At 43.8% G+C, this 12647-nt stretch overlaps 1 protein-coding gene across 6 annotated transcripts in view; it reads right to left on the reverse strand.

Annotated features, from left to right (window-relative positions):
- Positions 1 to 6090: 6090 nt before the first annotated feature.
- Positions 6091 to 12647, reverse strand: part of ZNF385B (zinc finger protein 385B) — a 384275-nt gene continuing 377718 nt past the window's right edge. For all 6 annotated transcript variants that reach the window (XM_084799806.1, XM_084799808.1, XM_084799807.1 and 3 more), the window contains 4 exons: positions 11606 to 11851; positions 10331 to 10509; positions 9713 to 9814; positions 6091 to 7576 (listed from right to left, as the gene is read on the reverse strand). In XM_084799806.1, coding sequence (XP_084655932.1) covers positions 7361 to 7576; positions 9713 to 9814; positions 10331 to 10509; positions 11606 to 11851 — 743 coding nt within the window. In that variant the 3' untranslated portion in view covers positions 6091 to 7360. The remainder of the gene's footprint in view (positions 7577 to 9712; positions 9815 to 10330; positions 10510 to 11605; positions 11852 to 12647) is intronic.

The raw sequence follows: 12647 nt of genomic DNA on the forward strand, positions 1-12647 counted from the left end.
TTTTTTAATGTGTATTTTCCTGTTTGTTTTAACACAAAATGACTGTTCTGATTTGCTTTGATGTGAACTGGTTTGCAGAGTCAACGTGCTTAGAATTAAAAAAAAACAAAAAACAAAAAACAAAAGCCACATCTTACTGTCAGCTCAGCTGAGTCAGAATTTCAGAAGGTGAAGCTGACGCGGACACAAAGACAAAATGTCACTTCCTCGGGTGTCTCTGAGCACAGTAATAGCCATCAAAAGAACCAACAGCCTCCGATTCCTTAGAGGTGAAGAGGGACCCAAAGGTGACAGCGGGGAGAGTTAGAAGTGAAAAGCATGCTGTGTGAGGGCAGACGGCATCTCCCAGGCTCACGGGGGTGTGGAGCGGGGTAAAGCAGCTTCCTAGGTGTGGGAGCGGCAGGAGGGGGAGACGATCTGATGAAATGGGTCTCGCTTTTCTCCTTTGGGTCCTCCAGTTCCCCCCACATGTGGTGTTCTAGACCATGTGTGCCGACAGCCCCTACAGCCCAGAGAAGAACCTTGTCATTTATTACCAAACCTCTGGTAGAAGACGACAAACTCTAGAAGTTAATTTTCTAAAATTATCTAAATATAAAATTCCACAGGTGACACAGAACAATATGACCAACACCTGATGCTGGAACCATTTTAAAAAATTATTTTCATGCCTCAACATCTATGGGCATATGGTTGTTCCCCCAAAAACCACTATCTGGAGTTGGCAACTGTTGAATTCAGGCTGATGGCTTCTAGGTCACATATTGGTATTTAAGTACATTGTGGGACTTTACCACATGGCTAACAGGAGTCATAACAGTCATAACCTGTTTTGACTCCTGCCACAAGTTTTCTCACCGTCAGTCTCTGTGGCATTCCACTCACTGCCTTGCAAAGTGCACACCCCTTTAACCAGTGGTTCTCAAACATGGCTTAAAACAGACCCTACCCGTTGGGCTTGTCTTGTGTTTGTTCTTCCTCTAGGGCAGTGGTTCTCAACGTCCCTAATGCTGCCACCCTTTAGGACAGTTCCTCACGTTCTGGCGGCCCCCCCAACCATAACACTGTTTCCCCTGCTACTTCCTATCTGTAATTTTGCTGTTATGAATCGTAATGGAAATATCTAATATGTGCCCCCTGTGAAGTGGGCCGCCACCCACAGGTTGAGAACCACTGCTCCAGCTTAAACCGACTTTTACCTGTGTCTGCCTTCACAGCATTTCCTGCATTCTTCTGCTTCCTGTCCTGTTTCCGGGATCTGAAGCTGCCCTTCTCGACCATTTCCTGTCCCATGAGCGGCTGGCATTCAGTGACTGTTGAATGGGACTAAGATAGAAAGCTCTTTCCCCTCTACCTTCCAGTTTTTATGGCCCAGACACCAGGTCTCATCGGGAAGCCTGGTAAGTAGCTCAGCAGCTCTGTGTTGCTACAAATGGCTCCCAGGGCCTGGCTTCAGAGTCCAGTGCTGTGATAGCAGACGGCAGTCATGGGAGAGCCGGAGGGGCCTGGAGACACCTAGGACAAATCTGTAGTCGTTAACTTCCATGTGCCTCATGTTTCTCAGACATGTGCAGTGTCTGACACGCCCAGTACTAGGACTGCTGAACACTCGCTAAGTACTGACTTAGTTGTTCTTTCTGAGCCCCGTAATACATTTTGATATATTCAGGAAAAGGATTATCATTACTTCTAATAGAAAAGATACTGAATTTAAATCTGCCCAAGGTCTTAGGCCAAGTGAATATAGTTCTTGGACTAAAATTTAGTTGGGATTTTGACTTTTTTAGCCTTTTTTTCTCCTTCTCATAAGTATTCATACAAACCACTTTTAATGTTTTTAGTTATGAATTATCATAAAATTGATTCTATATAGGAAATCATGCTTTTATTCATATGCAATAATTATAAATAAGTTTAAAAGATCTTGTCTTAAAAGTCATACTCAGAGGGCCATGTTTCCAGAGCTGTGGCAGAAGGATGGGTCTAGGTCTGTAAAGGCCCAAATCACATCCCCTTACTTGAGTTCTTAGAGAAAATCTGCTTTCTCTATTTATGACTTATGAGGTCTTCATCCCCATTGCAAACTGTTCCTGTCTTTCTCTGTTACTTTTAAACTAGGGCTTATGGCAGGATTTTACTTTCAAAGGGGACAATACCAAATAGATTCCCAGGGCATTCCAAGCCCTTCTGGGTTACTGAAAAGCATCTGGTTATTTGCATGTGGACCTCCTCAGACCCCAAACCTCAAGGTTGCTCTCTTCAGCACTCCTGTTAGGAATGAGGCAGAATGAGCCGAATTTGAGGCGAGCCTAAGCCTGATAGTGAGACCTTTTCTCAAAAGGCAAAATGAAAACAGTATGCAGAATCCTGGTATAATAAACCTAACCCCCCCTTTTTTTCTAAGAAGCTACCTGTGATATATTGATTTACCACCTAGTGTTAACTCTATTTGAATTATACCTTTGAGAATAGAAGCATAAAAATGACAACTAATGAATCTGCTTTTTCCATTACTGCTGTATTTTTCTCTGAGTCCGAGTCATCACTAAAGACACAAAACATGAGAAAAACCTTAACAACAATTTAGAAATAGAGAAAATTTGATTTTACTCGTAATGAAATTTTATAAAGTATATTATTAATTCATGAAAACATTTTCCCCTCTTAATTTTATTTGTTCATTAGAGCCATCTTGTTTGAATAGCACATGGTTATGTGAGACAAAAAAAAAAAACAGGCTTTAGGAAAATGACATAAGACCTCTTTGTGATTTAAAAATCATAGACCTAATATGTGCACGATGTGACCAGAATTTGAATTTAGGTATCATAAATATTCTATGCTGTTGGTAGATAAAACTCTCTTTTATCTCATTTTGCCATCTCACTACATAAATAATGAAGAACAGGTGCTTACTGGACTTACTTGTCCAGTCATGTTAAAAGCGACTTCTTCAACTGTAGACAGTGAGTGACACAAAGGCACCCCCACTGCACCCACAGGAGGAATTCAGCCCGACAAGCCACGGTTTGACACACGTTGGGCACTTAGCAGGGTGAAGAACAACATTATATTGTCATTCTGCCCTTAGAAACTTCAGCCAAAGAAATGAGGGCGATTCCCTAGTCACACTCCATGGTCGAGAACCTGCACAGTCATGGTCCTGGTGCATTTCCCGACGGAGCCAATTACTTGGAGGAAGCAGAAAAGAGGAGCATCCCTTGTGGAGCCAGCTCCTGCAGTACACAACTCACCCACTGAGGTACCTGAGACTATTGCTTTCCAATGAAGACAGGAAACCGGAAGCAGGTCCAGAGAGGTGAGGGGATAGCCTCCGGGGCATTTCCTGAACAGCATTGCTTATGTACGGCACATGTCGTGATGTTTACCGCACCTAGTTCTCAGAAATCCTGGCCAGCCCCATTCCTCAGGATTCTACACCCAGTGGATGTCTGCTTCTTACAAACACAATCTCTTCAGCGATTCTCTTGACTCCTTTGTGAATCTGAGCATACAGCAAACCATTGCCTTTCCTTTGTTCTTTGGACACATTAAGTAAAGCACTTCCTGAGAGAAAGATTCTGCATAGCTGTGTCTAGTTCGTCCTGGGGGAAATAAGAATTCTCTTAAGATAAAAAAAGGGGGAGAATCAAGGTGATGTGTTTGATTCAAAATGTAAATTAATATTTTGTGTTTTCTTAGACTGTCAAATTGATTATCAGTGTAGCTTAAAGTAGAAGGCATGCACATCTATGTTTCCTTCCATGTTGTTCCTATGCACTGTCCATTTACTTAATGCTGGTTGCTTCTTCTGCCAGTTTGCAAATATATTCCACAATGTGCTTTATGAAAACTCATCGTTGAGTTTTTAAATACCTAGGAGGGCCTTCTCGCCTGAAGCACCATAGCACTTGTAGTGAGAAGGGATGCTCCTGAGAGAAAGGCTGTGAGATGTGGAACGCGTGGGATGCCTCCATAAGCTGGGGTTTCAGATACATATCAGGTAATCTTTCAGTATGTAGATGCCCCAAACAATATATACCTATTTATGGGACATAAACACACTGTATGCAACAGCATATGAAATTATAAACTAAAGTAGATACTCTATACTAGCTTTACTTGTATCTTATTTTAAACTAACATTTACCTAAGTATTTTATATTTTATCAGCAGACCAGTTGTAGTTGGACTAGGTCAGAGGGAACAGGGGGTTTTTGGTTTGGTCTGTCTTTTGAGGCAGGGTCACTTGTAGTTCAGGCCGCCTGGGACTCTGAAGTGGTATGTGACTTTGAACTATCTCGGACCTTTGAGTCTCATGCCATAGCCTCTCAAGTGCCCTGCAGCGCGTGTTTTGTTTTGTTTTAAACTTGCATAGTTGGCAGAGTTCAATAGTCATCTTTTCCCTTTAGAAATGACATATGAGGAGGCATTAGTTCAAATGCGTGTATTCTTCCGGGGCTGCCCAAGTCTGACACTTCAGTATCGGGGCAGATGGTGAGATGTGGCCCCCTTAATAGTGCTTCATAAATCATAGCTTGAAGCCACTCACGGCCTCTTTTGGAGGCATGAATTCTAATGAATTGCTATTCTTTTGTGCTTCCTCCTCTGGGTGATTTAAAACTCTCAACTCTAAATCTAATCAATAAGTCTCTAGGTCTATTTAAATACTGACATCTGAAAATTTCTGAGGGTTGCGATACTCTTCAACAAGACATAGGAGAAGGCAAGGAAAATCAAGTATAACTGCCACAGAAGTCCAGGAAAATAAAAGCATTAAAAAGTTCTCTGAAGTGTCAAACGGAACCAGAATTCCTTCAGAGAGTGTGGCATATATCAACCCAGCCTCCAGGTCAAATCGCACAGGTTTGATGAGTGTTAGATAGAATTCAAATGGTTTACAGTAAAACAAAACAAAATCCAAACTCTGAATGCCAAACGAGACACCTATTACACTTTAAAAGTAACCTGTTTGTAAGCATATGATGTAAGGCCGGGCATCTTTTTGACAGTTGGATAAGCTCTTTGATGGAAGAAGCCATTGACCTCACTTACTGAGCATCCATCACAGGGATGCTGCCATCAGCTGGCTTTGCTTCCCACTCCAACCCAAGCCTCCATTTTAAAGAATAACAGGGTTTGGGCTCAGGGTCTGAAGACAGAGGATCTATAATCTTTCTTTAACCATTTTCCCTCCATATTCTACAACAGTGTGATAGATTAAAGATGGTGGCATGTTCTTTGTTCTTTTTTATATTTAAAAACTGAGGTCTTAGTCCTCCTTTCAATCTGGATGGGTTTAGTCTTTTTTGATCAGGAGACTGAGGCATAAGCAACATGCTAATACTCTCTGGACTAATTCATAAAGAAGCCTTTAACCCTTAACCAGGTCTCTTAAAATTCACCTTGTAGGTATCAGATTCAACTGGAAAGGTGGAGAGGGGGAGAAGGGGCACATACATACTCTGGTAGACTGTTTCAGTAGAGTCCACGCTAATCATTTCCACAGGGTGGACAGGCCAGGGAAGCTATCTGAGCCTCCCAAGCCAGAACATGACCAAGGGAACGCTGACAATACCTGAGGGAAGAGGCGCACAGCCCAGGCAAATCCCCTCTGGAATTATCAGCCTGTGAAATCCTGATGTAATAAACTGGTTGTTATCTGAGGCTACAAAGTTTTAGTTCAGAATAAATAGGGGCACATTAAATACTGTACTGAAAAAGCGATAGAATGGGATGTCCTGACTGGAGGGAGGGGCAAGGGAAGGGCATGAAACACAATGCCACTGACAGGGATATAAAAGATTTAAAGGACCTGCACAAAGTTTTAAGAAGTCAGGGTCACAGGGTTTTAGCAGGCCGCTTCTATTTTGGGCAACGTTTACAACTTTGGCACAGCTTCTGAAAAAGTCAGGGGGAAAATGGTGGAAAGTCTGCACTCACGCAGATGCTGTGAACAGCAATGAATGAACATGGCAAGCAAGTACGTATGCCAAAGTGTGAGATATTTAAGAGACAGTCCTACCTATTAGACATCTCTCATCAGGTGATGCGAAATTACAGGAGTCTCCAGAGAAAACACCACAGAGAACATCAGTGGGTTATTTTTTTTTTAATACTTTTTATTGAAAAGGTACATTTAAAAAAATACACAGACATTTTACCATTTACAGATTGCAGATATAGGCCCTCTAAAAGAGCTCACTCTATGTTGTTGTTTTATGATACCTCTTGCCCCTGATATCACAAACATTCCAGTCTTCTTTAGCATCAGTTTGCTTTGGGAGGGGGGAGGGGGACCGTGAAAGGGGGAGCATGGTCACGTGACCTGTGACGTAGTCACTGAACAGAAAGACAGACTGTTCGATTATAAATTATATATCTTCTGTACATTATTGCATCAGGGAGCCACAGAGTTATGTAGCATTGTTACAAATGAAAAACAAAAGTTCAAAGTGAAGATATTTTGTAGAAATACGCGGATTCATTGTCTTCTTGCAGATGCACAGAAGGTTCAAAAATGTGCAGTTTAGGAAGCTCTCTTTGCTTTTGTATACATTTGCTTAGCAACTCAAACCAGTGAGGATGCTACAAAAATAAGTTAGAACACAAACAGCAAACAGGTAGTAATTATAGCTATGTTATATGGCTTTCTATTTTGTTTAAATATCTCCAAATAAACCATGAAATAAAGAAAATACATTATCTTTTGTTCTCTTAAAGAGAAAAAATTTCAAAGCTACTTTGCTTCCTAACAGTTACACAGCAATGACAAAAAGTGACAAGGGTTTTATTCGACAAGTTACAATGTAGCACTATACGGGATACAACAGTACTCGGGTCTAGAACAGTACACAATCCCCGTGGACACTAGTACACCAAAAAGAAAACGCCATGAGCCGTGGGGAAGATGGTATCCACAAATTAAGCACTTGCGATGGACTTTTGTTCCACGCAGGGATATGCCCGCTTGGATTCTGGAGTTATTTACAGACAGCCGAGGAAGAGCCTACTGTTCAAGTCTGTCAGGAAGAGACTCCATTTTGTTTCTAAGCCAGAACAAGCCCATGGGAATACACAGGGCGGTTTTCTTTTTTTCTGATCAATATATTTTCAAGAAACTTATGTATCTCAGATACACCAATTAGCTGGGGGTAGGATGGAGGTGGGTAACAGGAAGAGACAGCGCCCTTGAGCCCGGCCTCTATTTGTTTGTGTTGGTGGGACTGGGCGGTGGCCCGCACTTTGGAAGTGGGTGGGTTGGGTATTTATAGTCACACACCGGGCTTACACTGCTGAGTCCTTCGGGCTTTTCTTCTACACCTTCCCACTGACCTGGCCTGTAGCGGGCTGCAAGTGTTTAGTAAGGGGCAAAGAGGATGGAGGCAGGTGTGGCACGGATGGGCCCATGGCCAGGCCTCAGCAGCGCAGGAGGGATGGCTGTGGCCTGGAACAGGGAGGCCGATGGCCGAGGTGGCAGAGACAGCGCAGAGGACACGGCTGCGGCTGCCAGGGGCGAAGACAGAAAAGTTGGGGCCAGAGGCTTCATCAGATCTTTCTGGAATGCAAGCTTTGCCTAAAGAGGGGGCAAGAACAGGGAAGGGGTGAGGATACTGTTTATAAGTCACAGTATTCTAGAGATTTTTCACTAGTAAAACAATACAGAGCCAGGGACTTTGAGAACTCATGAAATGAGGGCTGGTCAGTGAGCTCAGTGGCTCTGGGTGTGGCTTGACCTTTGACACTTCAGCTCTGGTTTGGTCTCTGGAGAGACACGTAGAAGGGTCTCACTTAGGCAACCAGCTCAACTCAAAACTCAGATCATGTGGCCTAGAGAGGTACGTAGTCTCCTCTGGCTTTGGACTTGTCTGGGCCTCCAGATGCACCACAGCATCCAACATGTTCAGTTTTGTGTTTGAGAAGTGTAATGCTTTATCCCGCTTCTCTCAGACCCACTGTTATTGAGGTTAGGTAATTGAGGTGTAGAACATGAGGGACCCATGAGGACTTAAGAAAATAAAATCAATTTGCACTTCCTGTACTGTCCACATGATGAGCATTCCCTGAAAAAAATTCTAGCTAAATCAAATCCTGTGCTTGACAGTGACTGTAAGTTGGCTAGAAACTGTCTCTACTTAAGAGGAATCCCAGGGTGGATGCTTCCTGAGAAGAAATCAATCCTAAACTCCTGTCTTCTGCAATTAGGGGGAGCTGCACGAACTGCATGGCTTAATGCTGGTACCACCTGCTTGCAGCCTCCGCCGGTTGCTTGGAAGGTAATCTAAGACCCCTTCCAGCTGCCTCTACCTCAGCCTGAACACCACGTTAGGCTCAGCCCCAGAGACACTGTGACTCCATCCATCTGGGTACCTGTATGATATACCTGTTGCGGATGTCCCTAGGTAGTTTTGCAAGAGACAGAATCAGAATATATCCAGCTCGGGTGGGATGGGCTGATTACCAACGTGAATAGTTAGTGCAATAAAAACATTTCCATATGTACATAAACACAGAACAGGAAAGGAGGAGATGTTAAATTTATGGACTTTTGCCATAAAAAACGGTTCCACAGTCTGAAACTTTCCAGAATTCCCCAGGTATCACTTGTTCTTTTTCTAGGCCTTTAGTTTTCTTCATGTCTTACAGAAGGTCATCTCTGACAAGGTTTTTGTAAAAGAGTAAGACAAGAGCTCTTTAGAGAAAAAAAAAAAGAATTATTTTAATTTTGTGTATGTATGCATGTGTGTATGTGTGTGTGCATGGCTGTGTGCGTGTGTTGTGTGTGTAGTTTTGTGTGTGTGTTTATGTGTGGTTTTGTGTGTGTATGTGTGGTTGTGTGTGTATGTGTGTGTTTGTGTGTGTGTGTGTGTGTGTGTGTGTACGCAGATGCCTTTGATGTTTAGAAGGAATGTTAGGTCTTCTGGAGCTGCCGGGAGCTGCTTCTCCTGAGTGGTGGGAACCAAAGTTGGGTCCCGTGCAAATGCAGCAAAGCCTTTTAATTTGTCTTCTCTGCAGCATTGAGACACTGGCTTTTGTTTTTTGGTTTTTTTTGGGGGGGGGGTTGAGACAAGGTTTCTCTGTGTAGCCTCGACTGTCCTGGACTCGCTTTGTAGACCAGGCTGGCCTCGAACTCACAGCGATCTGCCTGCCTCTGCCTCCCAAATGCTGGGATTAAAGGCGTGCACCATCAGTGCCTGTCTGAGACACTGGCTTTTGAAGGGACACCCTTTGCTCTTCTGAGGAAGAGTTCTTCAAGGGGCCTTGAAGGGGGAATTCAGCACTTCATTCTAACTGTTCTGGACCTGTTTATAGAAGGCTCAGGGGTAAAGGCCCCTTCCACCTGCCCTGATGTGCATGGCTCAGTGGGTACTCACGCCTGTGGCCAGGCCTCACAACCCAAATTCTACCCCCAGGTCAAGGGAGAGAAGGTCAAAGGAGAGAACCAACTCCCCCACACATGTACCATGGACTAAGCACTTCTCTCTTGTGAACCCACAACCTTTAGCTGATTGGTAGCACTCTTACTTAAGAGGTAGGCGTTTCTGGATTAGATCCTCAGCCCAGCCAATTACATAAGTAATAAATAAAGAAATAAATATTAATGAATTAATCATTCCCAAACTCTGGTGAGCACCCTTCCCTAAGCTCTCGTGTGGACCACCATCTGACCCAGCAAGGCTGCCCCACAGAACAGGGCGCAAAGGGAACTTACGGCTAAAATGCTTGGGCTCCTCTGGAGCTTGTTGTAGGGGCTGTATTTTGGCTTCAGCGGTTTTCCTGCCACACGATCTTTATGCCTTCGGCTTGAAATGTGCTGAAAGAAATATGGCCCATTAGCTGATTCTATGATAGGTTTGTTTCCTAGACAGGAATGGCTGATTCCTCCATGCCTACTTTCCAAGATGGTCTGGGTAAAAATCTTTCTGATCCCCTGAGGAGAGGACTTTCTTTTCCTCCAGTCCAATGCCCTTGCCCCTCGAATGTTCTCTATAGTCTCATCAGATCCACCCTGGGTTGCCATGGTCACCACCAAGTCTGTCTTCCTTGACCACACTGTAAGTATTCAGGAGATAAGCTTCACCTGACCCTTGGGTGCAGATACATTGGTAACTTTTGTGCACATGTGTCTGCCTCTAGCACAGACTGGGCCAGAAGCTGAGAGGTAGGATGTCTGGCTCAGGTATTAGGTAATAACCTTCTCTTCTGCATAGCACTTGCATGCATAGCAAATCTAACTCTGACCACACAGAGAACCATTTCCAGACAAGGAGCCGTAGACAGGTGAGTGATGACCTAACACAACAGGCACGTGTAATTTGGGCAGCCTTACCTGTTTGAGTTGAATTTCTGAATTAACATGAACATCACAGATTTCGCAGTGAAATGTTTTGTTCTGTAGTCCTGAGCCCTTGCTGCCATTCTGCATCTTTAATCTTGACCCAGGTCTTGGGTAGGACTTAATTGGACCAGCTCCGTTACGAGCCTCAACCATGGTCTTGTGTTTAGATCCTAAAATGAAAGAGGTATATTATATTAAGTAGGTATTTAAGAAATGTGTGTGGGGTGGGGTGGGGCGAGTGGGTGGAGTGTTCGCCTGGCATGAAGACCTGGCATTGATCCCCAGCACTTCATTGTCTTGCTGTGGTGGTGTACGCCTATAGTGCCTGGACGTTAGAGGCTGAAGCTTAAGGTTATCAGCTATCAGCAGTCCAAAGCCAGCCTGTGCTACATGAGACCCTACCTAAAAACCAAACACAAACTATAAGAAGCCCTTCATTTTATTTTGCTTCCCTTCTTTCCTCTCTTCTTTTCCATCACTGTTCCCCATCCCTCCTCTCTCCTCCCCCCTCTCCGCCCTAGTTCCTCTTTTCCTCCCTTGTTTTAAGATAGGGTCTTGCTGTGTAACCCAGCTTGGCTGTAGAACTCACCACGCAGCCCTTCCTAGCCTCCAACTTGTGATTCTCCTGCCTGAGCCTCTTGAATGCTAGACTTATGGGCATGCACCAAGACATCTAGCCTACGTACATGGTTTCTTTTCACTCATTTTAGTGGTTTGGTAGTATACTCTCTGACATTTGGGCTATTCTAATGTATTTAGAATTTCATTATGATGACCTTTTATGTCGTTTCAATATTTTTTTTTTTTGTCCCATGAGTATGTAGCAGTGATCACTCTGCATAAATCTTTGACTGTATCTCTGTCCCTTCATCAAAATGATTTTTGGTAGGTATCGGATGCTGTTAGATAAAATAAAGACAAGAATTTATTTTGTCTTCACAATACTTTTTTTTTTTTGCATTTTTTTTGGTCATAATGAACATTCCTAAAATCAGAGAGAGAGAGAGAGAGAGAGAGAGAGAGAGAGAGAGAGAGAGAGAGTCAGAGAGAGAGACAGACAGAGAGAGAGAGAGAGAGAGAGAGAGAGAGAGAGAGAGAGACAGAGACAGAGACAGAGACAGAGACAGAGACAGAGACAGAGACAGAGAGACAGAGACAGAGAAACAGAGAGAGACAGAGACAAGAGTGAAGTACAGAAGCGGTGCTCTGGTGAGAAGGGCTGGGTTAGTTATTAACATCATTTAGACTATAAAGAGAGCAGCTAACCTGTATTGTGTGCTTCCAGCTGTGACAGTGAGTTCACAGCCACTTTGCATAGGGAGCAGTAGAGTAATTTTTTGGCTTTTTCTTCTTCCGACTCAGTGACAGACCCTGGAGCTCCGTTTGTGCTCTTGGAGGGAGAAGCGATGGCTCCAGGTGGCAGGGGTGCTGAGCCAGACTTGAGGAGAAAGGAGCCTCCTTCCGAGCCTGAGGGCTGACCAGAGCTGGTGGCTTTTGGTTTCCCTTTGTCTTCTAAGGAAGACACAGAGCAGTTACTAAAGCTTCCTATACCATTCAAACCATACTGAGAAGCAGGAATCTGATTTCCAGGCCACATGGAAAAACCAACATAGGTTCTTTTTACGTTTAGCACAGATTTTAGCTCATAGCATTTGGTTTCAGCAGACTTCCACTGCATCCCACTGGCTTCCTTATCAGGTCACCTCAACACCATGGCGCTCTACGAAGCATGACTTTGGTTTCCCACTTAAGAGTAGGTGATTTTCCAAAATCCTTGAGTTGTAAGCCACACTCCAGGGATGCTTTACTGGAACAAAACCATCTACTCGTCAGTACGATGACAAGACAAGATGGCAACACAAGGGAAGTCATTAGCCTGTGTTTGCTTCAGCTGGCTACTTGTGACTTAGTTACGGCATGAAGTTCAAATTTAACTTTTACAGCCGGACGAGGTGGCATACACCTTTAATCCCAGCACCTCAGGAGGCAGAGGCAGGTGAATCACTGTGAGTTCGAGGCCAGCCTGGTCTACAAAGGGAGTCCAGGACAGCCAAGGCTACACAGAGACACCCTGTCTCAAACAAACAAACAAACAAACAAACAAAAATTTAACTTTTATACCAAGTCAGAATTTTACCCTTGGGTGCCTGGGCAGAGGGAAGAGAAGAGTCAGGTCAACTGTGGTTGTGCTTAGCTACGTTTTCCCTGCTTTTTGAGTGGCAGTGCATTCTATCCAAAACACAGGGGCGTTGAGTTCCTTTCTTTAGACTCATGAATTAATGCCAGTCTAAATAAAAAGTTCTCAATA

This window comes from Acomys minous (genome assembly GCF_964271855.1).
Source record: "Acomys minous genome assembly, chromosome: 10".
Lineage (NCBI taxonomy): Eukaryota > Metazoa > Chordata > Mammalia > Rodentia > Muridae > Acomys > Acomys minous.